The 15,186-nt window shown below is 37.8% G+C and overlaps 1 protein-coding gene across 1 annotated transcript in view; it reads left to right on the top strand.

The window, feature by feature from the left end:
* Positions 1-15,186, top strand: part of CEP152 (centrosomal protein 152) — a 97,065-nt gene that overhangs the window by 48,642 nt on the left and 33,237 nt on the right. Inside the window, exons 13-17 of the mRNA XM_082841177.1 lie at positions 2,612-2,807; positions 8,140-8,262; positions 8,892-9,001; positions 9,753-9,881; positions 10,005-10,140. Coding sequence (XP_082697303.1) covers positions 2,612-2,807; positions 8,140-8,262; positions 8,892-9,001; positions 9,753-9,881; positions 10,005-10,140 — 694 coding nt within the window. The remainder of the gene's footprint in view (positions 1-2,611; positions 2,808-8,139; positions 8,263-8,891; positions 9,002-9,752; positions 9,882-10,004; positions 10,141-15,186) is intronic.

The raw sequence follows: 15,186 nt of genomic DNA, 5'->3' as shown, positions 1-15,186 counted from the left end.
TTTTCTTTTTTTTTTTCAGTTTTAAGCAGTTTGATTACAATGTGTCTAAGTGTGTTTTTCTTTTAGTTTATTTCATTTGGGGTTCACTGAGCTTCTTGAAAATGTAAATTTATTATGTCTTTTACCAAATTTGTGAAAATGTTGACCATTATTTCTTCAAATATTTTTTCTGCCTCCTCTTTCTCCTCTCCTTCTCGTTCTCCAATTATACATAATGTTAAATCTTTTTATATTGTCCCACAGTTCCCTGAGACACTGTTCATTTTTTTCTCTGTTTTCACGTTAGATGATTGCTGTTGAACTATTTTCAAGTCCTCTCATTCTTTCCCCTGTCATTTCTACTCTATTGAGCCTGTCCAGTGAGGTTTTTTTTTTTTTTAAACTTTTAGATACTGTATTCTTCAATGATAAAATTTCCATTTGGTTCTTCTAAAGTTTTTATTTCTCTGTTGAGAATTCCTATCTTTTCGTTCATTTCAAATATGTTTCCTTTACTCGTAAAGCATAGCTATTAGCTGCTTTAAATTTTTAAAACTCTTTGTGATAGTTCCAGCATTTGGGCTTTCCATGTTAGTTTTATGTTGAGTAATTTTAGATTGTATAGTAGACATTGTGATTTTTATGTTGTATAGAAATTTGCATAGGTGTTTCAAATCTTAGTTCATTTTTCCAAGCCTTTGCCACATTGGTTTGAATCTGTTCTGTGTATGCACCTCTCAAGGGTTAGTCAGTGTGAGACTTGTGTGTGTGGTTCAGATTTCAGTTAAATTTCCAAATCTTTGCTGGTTTGAGGGTCTGTTCTATGCATGCATAGTTTAGGGCTTACACTGAGGCTGTTTATACACAGAACCCACTATTCCTTTCTCTGGTCCTCCCCTCCCCAGGAATCTTCCTGCACTCTCTCTTTATCATTGGTTTTAGCAATGTGATGTTGGTGTAGTTTATGGTGGTTTTCTTCATGTTTTTTGTGCTTGAGGTTTATTGAGCTTCTAGGCTTTATGGGGTTTTAATTTTCAGGTAGTAGAAAAATTTTAGTTGTTATTTTTTCAAATATTTTTTCTGTCTCCTCCCCACTTTTCTTCTGGGACTTAACTATAGTTAGGTTAGAAAACTTAATATGCTCTGTGTACTTCTGGTCTTCTTCCTCTCTGTGTTTAAATTTGCTGTGTCTTTACGTCTGTGGATCTTTACTTCTGCCATATTAAATATGCTGTTAATCTCATTCAGTATGTATATTTTTTCAGATGTTTTAATTTGTTGTCTCTAAGTCCAATCTGGGGCATAAAGTCTACTATTTCTCTCCTCATTGTTTTCATGTTTTTTTCTCTACCTTCTTGAACGTATGGAATATACTTAATTGTACTACCTGTGTCATTCGGGTCAGTTTCTCCTGGTTATGGTTGGTATTTCCTTTCCTTCTTTATTTGCATGCTTGGTAAATTTTGATTGGATGCTGGACATTTTGAATTTTATGCTTTAGATTTTGGACTTTATTTAAAAAAATATTGTTATCCTTTTTCTGTGACACACTTAAGTTATCTGGAATTCATTTGATCCTTTCAAGACTTCTTTGTAGGCTTTGTTAGATCAGATTTAGAGCAGCCTTTAATCTGGGGCTAATTTGCCCTTATTACTAAGGCACTATTTGATGCTCTGTGAATTAGGAAGTCTTTCCACTATGGTTCATTTTCCTGTGGTTTTTTCCCCTGGTCTTGAGGTAACTTTCTCACTTGTATCCACAGATCTCCAGAGCTCTCTTTCTGTGTAGCTACCTCTCCCACAGTATTTCTCTCCTCAGATTCTAGCCATTTTGGTTTCCCCATACTGAATTCTGCAACTCGGTGAGATTGCTGGACTCTGGGTTTCTTCTTTCTGTGCTACAGGCTGGAAATTCTCCAGGCAGAAAGCTGTAGCAATTATAGGGCTTACCTTGTTTGTTTTCCTTTTTTCAGGGATCACTCTGATGTGCTGCATGTTGTCTAATGTTTGCACCATTTCATATATTTTATTTGGTTTTCTAGTCTTTTTAAGACAGGAAGATAAATCCGTTCCTTTTAATCCATTATGGCGAGGAACAGAAATACTCCTTCCAATTTTTGAATGTATTGACAAACTAAAGTGGGGATTAAATTAGCATGGCATTTATTTTTGTTATTTTTTCTTTTCAGTTGCTCAGATATCCACCTAGACTTGTGTTTTAGTAGAAGAGATACAGGAATTGTTGGTTAGGATGACTAGTGTTTTACTCTTCATTTCATCCTTTATTTTCACTTTGTTTCTCTTGGAGTAATGAAGGACATGTATACATAGCATGCAATTTACCAAAAATAAAAATGCATGTCATACTGAAGTTCGTATGGTTGAACTTTCAGTGAGGCAGCAGGACTAAGCTTAAGAAGGGTCTTCCTGTGAATGAACTTATTTCTGTATATGGGGATGTGTCAAAGGCAATATCCTGTGTATGACAAAACTTAAAATTGTTTTTGAAATACCAGCATGTAGTTGTATGGGTTACAAAACATGATTACCACTGCAGCTAGTTGCTTTTAAGGAATAGCCGTGCTTGATTTGTTACTTGATTTAACCTTAGATATGACAATTTTTCCGTTAGTGTTGTACAGCAGGAAGACCCAGCTGAAGAGCTTTCCAAAGATGAGGTCATTCTGAAGCTGAAAGCAGAGGTGCAGCGTTTGCTGGGTAGCAACTCCGTGAAGCGTCATCTGGTGTCTCAGTTACAAAACGATCTCAAAGACTGTCATAAGAAAATCGAAGATCTCCAAGTGGAGAAGGATGAAAAAAGCATCGAGGTAGAGTTTATAAAATTTATAAAGTTTATAAAATGCCGTTTTTCAAGACTTAATAAAGAAAACGCTTACAGTTTTCACATTTAAATTAAACTTTTGTCTTTCAGGGATTCATTTGACTTTTTTTTTTTTTTTAAGGCAGAATGTTTTCTTTCTTTCTTTATTTTACAAATGACTTTTATTTTATTTTTGGTCGCACCACGCAGCCTGTGGGATCTGAGTTCCCCTACCAGGGATCGAATCTGCGACCCCTGCAGTGGTAGCTCGGAGTCCTAACCACCGGACCGCCAGGGGATTCCCCGTTTGACTTTTTTTATAAGTAAAGTTTAAAGAAAGAAATGCCACTTAAAGGAATATACTTTCTGGTTACTCTTGGCACCTAGTAAATGAGATGCCAATTAGGTAAAATTCCTTAACCACAAATCCAAGGAAGCATTCTACATAACCAAGGTGTCTGCATTTCCTCAAGATTGGCTTGTGCCAACAGTGCTTTAAAATCTAGTTAAATTCTCCACAGTGAAATCCTCTAGCATTTTGTCTGAGATTTCTCTGGCCCCTGTTCTTAAAATAATAGTCATTCTATATTAAAAAAAAATTAATTCTATGGAGGTGGTGTTACAGGTGGGAAAGGTACGGAATCAGGTATGTCAGAGTCCTTGAAATCCACCTTTATATCCTTCAGTTAGCATCCTTGTTTTACAGATGAGGAAAATGAAGCTGGAGGAATTTGTGACCCTTCTGAGGTGAGAGTCAGTCTTTGGGCAAATTGAAACTAAAATACTGGACTAATTAATAGGTCAAGGTCATTTCTCCAAGATCGTGCTGTCAGAGATCTTTAGGGTTGCCCTCCTTCAACAGCGGCCTTTTTCACCCTTCCCTATTTCTAAATCCAAACTCATTTCTATTCCCAGTAGAAAGTAATACATGAAAGACCTAGAAACAAAGAGGAAAGGGAAGGTGAAAAATGAATGTTGGTAGTATATTCCTTTTTCTCCTGGATGGAAATGATATCTTACTTCCTACTTTGGTACTGTTTTATCTCCTGATCCTTAAACTAGGAGTTGTATTCATTAAAACAGTCCTATTAAAGCAAAGTGTGCAAGATATTCTGTGGTGTTTATTATTATGGAATTTTAATCGTGCTAGTTTGCTTTCCAGAAATAATAGTGTGTTTTCACTGTGAAAGCCCTGCCTGGTTCGGTTCTTTCTTCTGAGTAACTACATTTGATGAGCACATTGATTTCATTGTTAATAACCAAATGAGAAATGGGAGAATGTGCTTTCCCCCAGCACACTTAACATCTTGAAATCAAGCTGTTTTAGCTTTTTCCATATGTTTCTTATAAAGGATGGGAATGAAAACTTGCATTAGATTAGAGTTGATCAGTTTAATAAGCATTTTGGTGAGAGTGTGCTAAGAGTAGGAACCTGATTTTGAGTCTGAACCTTAGCTTAGGTATGTTGGTGCTTTCTTTGTTCTATATTGAAATCACTAGTGGCGTTTGCTGTACAGATACACTTTCACATGTGTGGCAATTGCTGGTGGCTATTCCTTGTGTTGTTTTTAGCCTTTCCCTTTGCCTCCATACTCTATAGGCTGTTTCATCAGTGGAGCGAAGGGAACTGTCTCATCTTTGAATACTCTTTTTGCCCAGCTAGCCTTTTGCCATAGTGATTTCTCAGCAGTCTGCATTTGGTTTTTCTTAAAGGGTGCCTTCAGCACTTGCTGGTTATGGTGGTTCTGCGTCACCTTACTATATAGGAACCTCTTGGGAGTATTGTCTTGATAATTCTCTACGTGTTTTCTCAGTAGATATTTGCTGAATTACTACACATATTGACCCACTTCCTAGATGGGGAAGAGGGAGAGGAAGTGGTAATTTAATCAACAGGTGGTCTTGAAAGAAGCACTCAAGTTCACAGTCATCTAATTAGCAAATGGCCACCATCAAACTTGGCCTTTGCCTCCTGTTTCCCACATCTTTTCTAATGGAGCTTTCTATTGAGTCTGTAAAGTCGGAAAGCAGGGTTGGGGGTGTATGTGGAGGAAAAGCAAATCCTTCAGTTTAAGCTTTTTTTTTTTTTTTTTTTTTTTTTTAAGCTACGCTATGCAAGGTCTTGTGGGATTCAGTGATGAAAGAAACAATGGCCATTCCATGAAGGAACTTAGAATCTAGAACCTCACTATCCAATGGAAATATAATGATGCCACATATGTAACTTAAAATATCTAGTAGTCCCATTAAAATAGGTGAAATTGATTTTAATAATATATTTTATTTAACCTAGTATATACAAAATATTATCTTCTCAGTATGTGATCAGTATAAAATTATTAATGAGATGGTTTATATATTTTATGCGTGTGCTAAGTCCTTGAAATCTGGCACATATTTTCTCCTTATCGCACATTTCTATTTGGACAAGTCACATTTCAAGTACCCAACAACCATGTGTGCTTACTGGCTACCACAGTCAGTACTACAGATCTGTAAGGAGATGGACATGTTATAACTTTGTGTAATAAGAATTATACTAATTACAAAGTGCTGTTGAGAAGGAATAACTAACTGGGCTTTGGCGTGGGGCTGAGATGGTAAGGTAGCCCTAGTGAAGTCTGTGAGGAGGGAACATTTGACCTCTGTCCTGAAGGATAAATCCAGGCGGGAAGGTGGAAAGGGATATTTCAGCCTTGAGCAGAAGTATGTAAAAAGATGGAGCAAATAAGCTAGAAGTCTATATTTTATAAACTCGGTCTTTCTGAAATCTTTAATGAGGCGAAAATCATTCAGTGTCTTAATATCGATTTTTAGAAGAATGATCATGGCTAGCATCAAGTCCCGAGCTTAACGAAATGATGTTGAACTTCTGTGCTTGCTACAGGGATGTTAAGAGAAAAAGCACATTAATTTAAACTTCCCCGGATGCCTTTTTAAAGAGAACTAGGCCATCAAAATCCTAAAGCCTTTCTATGTGTTAAGAAGGGCAGCAAAAATATTTACTATGTAATCTTATTTGGCATGATTCTTTCATAAATGTTTTAAAGGTATTGATGTATTTATTGCTTTATACATACCTTATAGTACATTTTATATCTGTTTCTATCCATCTTATATAAAACAATTTAAAGTTATTACAGAGAGTCCGTTTTTTTGCTTTCATGTCATGTGACTATTCATAGTAGTGCTGTTTTATGACATTTCTAGGATAATATGTGGTGAAAGTGAGGAGTCTGCCCACATATAGCACTATAACAGTGATTGAGGGTGGATCAAATACTATGCTGTTCATTCCAGTTGAACAACTGGGCCGTTAAGGCAGAATGTGGCAAAGGCCTTAGGAAAACCAGACTGGCTTACTATCAGTCAGGGACCACATCTACACTGAATTTTTTGTAAGCTTAAGAAATAAAACACAGAGGCTTTTCTGTGTCTGATACTTAATAGAGATCCGTTACCTTACCACAAGCTGTGGTTAAAGCCATACTCTAATTCCAAGGGACTTGATAGGCAGTGTTCAGTACCCAACTCAGAAGGGTCCTGGCTAGAATTTTTTGAGACATAGAAATTAGGAAGATAGTATGAGAGCTGGTATATTACATTTCTTGTTTTCTTGAAGATAATGTCTTCAGTATACCAGCTTTGGAGAGAGGTTTTATTGCTGCGTCCAAATTGTCCTTCTCTTTTGAAAGATCTTCGTAAGAGTTTTGTGCTAACAAGTACTGCAAGTACCAAGTCCCTGTGTGCCTGCAGTGTGAAAAAATGTCAAAATTGAGTGTAATAGTTAGCCATGAAGATTGTTTTTTCAGTGTATCAGTATGATGTTACTTTCATTCTTAGTAATAGAAACTCACCAGTGGGGAAGGAAGCACAAATGAATATTGTAAACTTTAAACAGTAGAGGCTAAGTTAAAAAAAAAAAAAAAATGAAAGCCATTCTAATGAGTCAGTAAAATCCTTTAAAGTCTCATTAATACCCCCAAGTCTGGAGCAAAGCTAACAGGGTAGGTATTCTTAGCTCCTCTCTCTTCTGACTGGGGCAGGAGCAGTGGCTTCTAGGAAATGATGGCAGGTGAACCGGGGGAAGTGCAACTTCCTTCTCTGAAGGAAGTGAAGACTGAATTGGAAGACTGAGCCAAAGCCTTCTGTCACCCCATGTAGGAATGAGATACACCTACCTCCCTTTCCCCCAATGAGCAGAATGAACCTTGGTACAGAATATTTTTTAAACATTGAAGAAGAGAGCTCAGAGTTCAGGTAAATATAAAACCAACAGGTCAAATAGAGTAGATATTAAAAAAAAAATCTTTGACCTCTTCAATGAACAAGGAACTTATAAAAATGGATAAAACAATTAGATGGTAAGAGGAAAATGCAAAGTTATATATATGGAAAGATGAAAAACAAATGAACAATGAAGGCATGTAAGAGGTTCCACAAATGCAAATGAAAAAATTGTTGGAGACCCTTTTCCCCATCAAACACAATAATCATTCAAAGACAGTCACAGCCATTGGAGGTAAAGAGAGCTGGACAGACTCTTGCACCACCTGACAGGATACATTTGTATGAACTTTCTGGAAACAATTTACCAAAGTCTATCATCATTGTGTACCTATTGAATAAAATGTATGAGTTAACACTGATTAAATACAGAAATAGAATAGGTGCTAAACCTAGTGGGTGAGAGTATGATGAGAAATAGAATGTTTGCATAGTCTCAAATGTCTCCCCATAAGATATTAATACTTACTATTAATTGCAAAACAGTAACTTTACAATGGAGATGCCTGCAGACAGAACCTTCGACTTTCATCAGCTGATCATCACCAGTGATGAGACATATTGATGTCATATGTCTCCTAAAAACACACACACATCACTTCTGTGGCATTCATGCCCAAAATGCATAACGTGAATTTAATAACGAATTAACATCCGTAAAACTAAATGATTAGCGTAGGTACGCTTCAAAAATGTTATGGTTTCGAAAGACAAAGACTGAAGAACTGTCCTAGATCGGAGGAGACTAATGAGACCTGACAACTGCAGGCAGCGTGAAATTGTAAACTGTATCCTGAACCAGGAAAATGATGTTAGAGGAAAACTGGAAAATTTTGTATGAGGTCTATGGATTGGGTAATAGTATTGCATCCTAGTTAATTTCCTGGTTTTGATAATTGTACCGTGGTTATATTGGGGGACAGTAATAAAAGGTATATGGAAATTATTTGTACTGTTTTTGCAATTTCTTTGTAAGTATGAAATTATTACAAAACTAGTGCTTACAATTTTTTATAAACCTGAAAAACTTCTGACTTCTTTTCAACATTTAGACTAAAACAGATACCTCAGAAAAACCAACTAATCAAGTGTGGCCTGACTCTTCCGATATGATTGTCAAAGATGATATTCTGCGACTTAAAAGTGAAATTCAGGTTTTACAGCAACAAAATCAGGTGATTAAAAAACTTTCTTCTACTTTGTGAGAATTCTCATGACCTCATTCAAAGGACTTTTCAAAAATACAGAGGCAGTATGAGTTAGTAGACAAGTATATTAGCAGGTGATTAAGGATTCCAGTTATTTCCTTTTACTGCTGGTCATGGGGTAGTATTTTCATCGGAAGGTAAGTTAGTATAATTTCAGTTTTCTGGAATTCCTCTAATTGTCTAGGAATTCAGTATTTCTCTAATAGCATGGCTAATAGAGGTATTCTTTCCTCCTTAGGCAGCCCTTGACCGGAAAGTAAAACCGTGCTTATTTATATGGTTGGGAAGATTATCATATTCTAAGATTTATCATAAAGCATCAGTTAACCAATACTTCTCTGGTTGAATGTTTTCATACATTTCAAAATAAATACAGAATTTTAACCTTTACTCCTATCAGAAAGCTACTTGACAAATAAATGAATCTACACTCTTACAAGGCATGAAGAGACTTTTATAGAATTATGAAAATGACATTATGTCAAATAATGTTATAGGGAAAGAGATAAAGCACAGAGGATATCAGAAAATGAGATTAGACTAGTCAATAAAGATGATGGGTATTTCCTCTAAATACTTTATTCGTTTGTATTTAGGAGCTTAAAGAAACTGAAGAAAATTTGAGAAATATGAATCAAGACTTATGCAATCAAATGAGACAAATGGTACAAGATTTTGACTGTGATAAACAAGAAGCTGTGGATAGGTGAGGTCTAGACAGAGGCCTGATGTCTGTCTTCTGGGCTCTCCTTCCCTTCTCTCTCCTGATAACGCCCCCCAAGAAAAGATTCGAGAGAAATGATGGTGTGAACCCTCCCTATTGAGATCATAAATTGGAGAAGATGAATCCCTGGCTTCTCAAATTAGAATTTGGAACACATTTTCCATAGAAATAATGTTATGTAGTACGTTGAGTTCTACAGAACACATCCAAACTGTAGTTCATTGAAATCGTAGAGCTTAATGGCTTAACTATTTTTTATAAGGAAGAAACCTGTGGGAGGAAATATGTCTTCTAAATAGGAAATCATGAACTTTGAAACAAACGTTTGGAACATAACTTACGTGTGAGTTGGTTACTTTAGTATTTGTGTTTAATATAGATAACTTGGAATTTTGGAACCACACCCTCTATTATTTCAATTAGTTTTTTATAAACAGAAGTTCTCAACACAGACTATTACACTCTGTTTGAGGGACTGGGGCATTTCTCACATCCAGGTTTCTAATTTTTCTATAGAAACATTTGAAAAAAGAAAATTTTGAAGATTCTCATAAGATCATCTATTATTGAAAGCTAATTATTACCAAGTTGGGTTGGGGAAGACCAATCTGATCTTAACTGTACTTTGCACTAGAAGGAGGGCGTGGGAAGGAAGGGAGGGAAACCAGTTGTCTCGGTGTTTCTGGTAGTGCTGGCCCTGCCTTAGATCCCGCTGTCTGCTGTCTGTTTCTAGGTGTGAGAGGACTTACCAGCAACACCATGAAGCCATGAAAGCCCAAATACGTGAAAGCCTGTTAGCAAAGCATGCTTTGGAGAAGCGGCAGCTCTTTGAGGTTTATGAGGGAGCTCGCTTGCAACTAAGGTGAGAGTGAACGAGTTTAGCTGCCCCTGAAGCTGTAGAGACAACATTCTCTTATTCCATTGTTTAGAGGAAAATTGTCTGTTCTGCAGCCTTATATTTAGTTGCTGGTTTTGTGTGTCCAAGGTCTGACTTAGATAAGGTGAATAAGGAGATGGCGGCCGTGCAGGAATGTTACCTGGAAGTGTGCAGAGAGAAAGATAATCTAGAAGCAACTCTCAGGAAGACCATGGAAAAGGAGCAACAGGCTCAAGAGAAGAAGGTACAGGACAAGTCTGTGTTGTGTTCACTTCATTTCATTTCTCACTGAAACCAGTACACTCACTCTCCTGTGAAACAGGGAAGCCTTCCGTAGAAGTCTTCACTGTTTGGCTGTTTCACACTAATTCAGCTCACAAAGTACAGTAAATATTGAAATGATTATTAAAGCCCTAGCAGAAAATGGCATAGCCATAGGAGAAAGTGATTCGTCCTTATAGATTTATTCTAAGAGGCAAAAGAGCGTTCTAAAAATAAGCAAGGTGGGACTTCCCTGGTGGCGCAGTGGTTGAGAGTCCGCCTGCCGATGCAGGGGACGCGGGTTCGTGCCCCGGTCCGGGAAGATCCCACATGCCGTGGAGCGGCTGGGCCTGTGAGCCGTGGCTGCTGAGCCTGCGCGTCTGGAGCCCGTGCTCCGCAACGGGAGAGGCCACAGCAGTGAGAGGCCCGCGTACCGCAAAAAAACAAAACAAAACACAACAACAACAACAAGGTGGACCCGAGTACTTTGAGTCTGAAACCCAGGGATCCTCGTTTTGCATGTTTGTTTGCTGCCCAAGTGATTCTATACCGTCCTGTGTGCGCTGCATGGACGTTTTCCTCTGACCCATTTCTGTCAGGACTTAAGCGTCCTTTTATTCTGGGGAAAAGGGCAGGAGTTTGAACTTGGGTCTCATGATAGGGAAGGTGGGGTTGTGGAGCTGTGGAGAGGAAGGTCGGTGTGAGTGTGACCTCTTTCCAGAGAGTTCTCATCGTCCCGGGAAGCTGGAGGGGCTGCAGTATCCTCTCTACTCCTGCCTGAATCTTCCAGGTTGCCCTTGGTGAGTGTCCAGGAGTGAAATCACACGTAAACAGTTGCCCCTCCTGTCTTCTTCCTTGTCCTGGCTCAAGCCTCATCCAGACACACGTCTGCCTCTCCCTTCCCCTTGGGACCAGCCTGCAGACCACAATTTGAAAGCCACCTGCATCAAGATTAGACAATATTTTTAAAGGCTCTAGTAAATGTTCTATATACAGAGGTTTCTGAGTAAGTTATAGTGAAGCTGACTGTTGCTACCACAGACTTAAAGAGCAGTGAGGAATCCAGGTCACTTAACATTTTGATTATTTTTGAATAGATTAATATGGTAGAAAAACATGCCATGTATACATACCATCTAGTGGAAAAAGAGCTAAGGGGAGCTGTTTTAGTTAGTGCCGGCAGTATGAAAGTTAGAAGGGATCTTAAATTACCTAGAAATTAAAGACTTAGCTCAGTAATGTTTAAAAAAATTAAAATAGGGAGAAGATCTAGTGTGATTCTTTTCTTTCTTTCTTTAAATATGTAAATTGGCAAGAACATAAGAGCAGTTCTCTCAAAGAGGTCATTCTTTTCAGGAATATATTTCCTGGTACTTTTAAAAGAATCAATTTGGCTGTAAAATTGAATCTCACGTAATTGGTCAGTTGCAGTTAATAGCTGCTACTGACTGATACTTTGGCTCATGAATGCTTGTGTGCTGGGGAAGAAGGAAAGTTAAAACTGCTATTTGGCCCTCTTCCCAAAACACTTACTGGTTAAATTTTTAAAAAAAATTTTAAATTGCCATACAGTAAAATTGACTCTTTTTCATTTGGTGTCCAGTTTTATAAATTTTTAACCCATGTATGGATTGAAACAGAATAGTTTCATCACCCTAAAAAACTCCCTTGTGCCATCCCCTTGTAGTTATACCCATCCCCCCACTTAAAGGGCCAGTGTACTTAAAGCGTTAAAAATTTAATTTCTTCCTTCTCTGGGAATTCTTTAGTTTTTTATTTAGATTTATACAAGCTCTTTATATAGCTTAATAGTCTTCATAAGCCCATTAAACTCGAGCAAGCTAGGGAACTGTTAGGGTAGTCCTTCTCTGCAAGACGTAAGCCATTTTCCCTGCAGTTGATCTTCAGGTCCGGAGCTTTGGATACAGACTGTATAAGACAGGCAATGCCGAGAGTCCCTGGTTGTATTTTCCTGTTTCATATGTGCTCTTTTCTGAAACACTTGTTGAGACAGGCTGCAGGTTAAGTACAAGTTCAATTCCAGGTTGTAAAGATTTTAACACAGAGACTTTCCTCACATGTTAACCTGGCTTGTTCAGAGAAGGGGGAATAAAGTCATAAACACAGGACCCTTCAAACTGGGTAGTAATCAGTAGAGGCTATGAATCTGTAGACAAAGCAAAGATGATCGATATTCCTATTCATAATGCCATTCCTACACACACTAAGGCTCATTTATACAATTGTAATCACGGTAAGTCAGTCCTTAGAAGTTAGAGTTTTTTGACTGTCTGAGGCATGCAAAACAAGTTTAAACATTTTAAAACTATCCAAATATTTCCTTCCCTCGTGTGATAAAAACTTTTTGAATTAGATATTCCTGTAGTATGTTCAAATGGCGGATTCCTGTGACCAATAAATTTATTGCTTTTCTTCTGTAAAGAGCGGGAAGCAAAGTTTTCCTCACTGTGGTGGATTGCAAAAATGGCCACATATTCTTCCTATCCCTGAATGTGTGTCTCCTTGCAATGTGGCTTTGTAGCTATTCTCAGTTACAGATAGTCTGTTTCTCATCCGTTGAATCTGACCTTGGCCAAATGACTGACTTTGGCTAATGGGATATTAGTTAACATTATGTAAAAAGACACTTAGAAAGCTTTTATGCATCAGTCCTTGTAAGCGTGATACTCTTAGGAACCCTTTGACCAAGCACCATGTGAAGGATCAGGGATAACCTGCTAGATGATGACACGTGTGACCAAGTCATTGCATCATCCTGGCAGACATTGAACTAACCACCAGACATATGAGTGTCACCATCTTAGACCATTGTAGCCTCAGTTGTCTGCAGAAATCAGCTGAGTGGACTCAGACCAGAACCACTGCCCAGCTGATCCACAGAATCAGGAGAAATAATAGGTGTTCGTTGTTCTGAGTCTCTGTATGGTCTGGTTTACTATGTAGTTAAGCTAACTAATATACTCACAAACATACAAACACACGGAAAATTGGTAGCAGTTTTCTTCTTCGGGTCAAAAGGAAATGCAGATACATATGGAAACAACTCCTAAAGGATAGACATACACAGATAAGACAGTTTGGGGATTACTTCTACAGTCAAACAAAAATAATAATAGTGATATATGATGTTTGATGTGACAGTGGACAACTTTCTCAGCCATGTGGATGAGCCTGTCCTATAATCTTAGTACAACTGCACTCCACATGACCTGACTGAAGAAATGGGTCCCTCAGTCACCGGAGGTTTTCCAAAATCATGCAACTCTGAACAAACACGGATTTTATCTTCTTGGCATGTGCCAGTGGTGGAGAAGACTCAGAGAGCAATTAAGACAGAAATAATCCAGGTCAGCTATGAACTGGAAAAAAATCCAAACAACCAGATAGTCAGGAATCAGAAATAATGCCAAAGAGACACAGAGCAAAAGCTCGGTTGCCATGTAGCATTAGTTATGTGAGGTATACTTCCTTGGTATTGTAGTTTGTGGGCTTCACTGTGTTTCTTCTCATAGCATCTTGGTAGGACCTCCAGAAAACCATTTCAAAAATTTTTCAAACAGAAACTCTCATAGATAATGTTGATCCCTGAGTAGAGGTTTATTAGAGTTTTAAGATCAACTGGGTTCCTAGAATAAATAGGGAATATTATATGAATAGTTCAAATTGTTCAATTTTAACTGACACTTGAATGTTCTTATTTGATAATGCTTCAGCTAGTTTTGATAAAAAAAAATTTTATTCCAGTCTGGGTTTTATTGAAGGATGCATAGCTTTTAGAATAGAACAGTAATTTTTGGCCTATCTCTGAATACAGGTTTTTCAGAAATATAAATTTTTCTGGGCTGTGATACATTATGCATCTCATTATGGGTGGGGTGTAAACATAAATGTCAGTTTCACCTTTAAAAATAGTATTTGGTCCTGTGGGAATGTATTTATTGTATTAGATGCCTTTTCATTTAATACAACCATCTGTAAATTTTTTGTCCAAATATTTGAGATGTAGGCAGGTTTTTACAAGACAGTTTATTCAACTGATTGAGTTAGCATATAGGAAGATCACTTGTCTCTGTTGCTGTTGTCTATTACATGCATATAACTATTATTTCATAAGTTTGACTTGGAGAATATTAGTGTCATATGAGATATTTATTTGAATTTTGTTTAAAGAGACAGCTATTGGAGGAAAGAGAAGAGTATGTAAGGAAACTGCAGGTGGAACTTGAAGAAAAGTACCAAGATACCCTTATGATGGAAAAGGACAAGTGGCTGAAAGAACAAGAAAATGATATTAAACAGCAGTTTGAAAATGAAGTGATGTTAGGCAAAGCACACTGGGTTAAGGAACAGAAAGAGGTGTGGGTTAAAATTTCTTTCTAGGGCTTCCCTGGTGGCACAGTGGTTGAGAGTCCGCCTGCCGATGCAGGGGACACGGGTTCGTGCCCCGGTCTGGGAGGATCCCACATGCCGTGGAGCAGCTGGGCCCGTGAGCCATGGCCGCTGAGCCTGCGCATCCGGAGCCTGTGCTCCACAACAGGAGAGGCCACAACAGTGAGAGGCCCGTGTACCGCAAAAAAAAAAAAAAAAAAAAAAAATTTCTTTCTAGTCATCATGTTTAAAAAAATGTAGTATTAACTGTTGAGAGACAGCTCTTCTTGAACTGACATTATTTTTAATTGCCAGGTACATACATAATCACTCATTTTACTTCTCAGAATTGGGCTATTAGCAGCTTACTCACACCCGTTTTATTTTTTAAAACTTCCTACCTCTTGACTCTTCAGCCCAATTCAGCATATAATGTTGTTTTTTTTTTAAGAATTAAAAATTTTTTTAATTTATTTTATTTTTGGTTGCGTTGAGCCTTCGTTGCTGCATGCTGGCTTTCTCTAGTTATGTCGAATGGGGGCTACTCTTCATTACGGTGCGTGGGCTTCTCATTGCGGTGGCTTCTCTTGTTGTGGAGCAGGCGGATTCTTAACCACTGGGCCACCAGGGTAGTCCCTAT

The sequence above is a fragment of the Leucopleurus acutus genome (assembly GCF_964270905.1).
Source record: "Leucopleurus acutus genome assembly, chromosome: 1".
Classification (NCBI taxonomy): Eukaryota; Metazoa; Chordata; class Mammalia; order Artiodactyla; family Delphinidae; genus Leucopleurus; species Leucopleurus acutus.
This window is presented reverse-complemented; position numbering and strand designations above follow the sequence as displayed.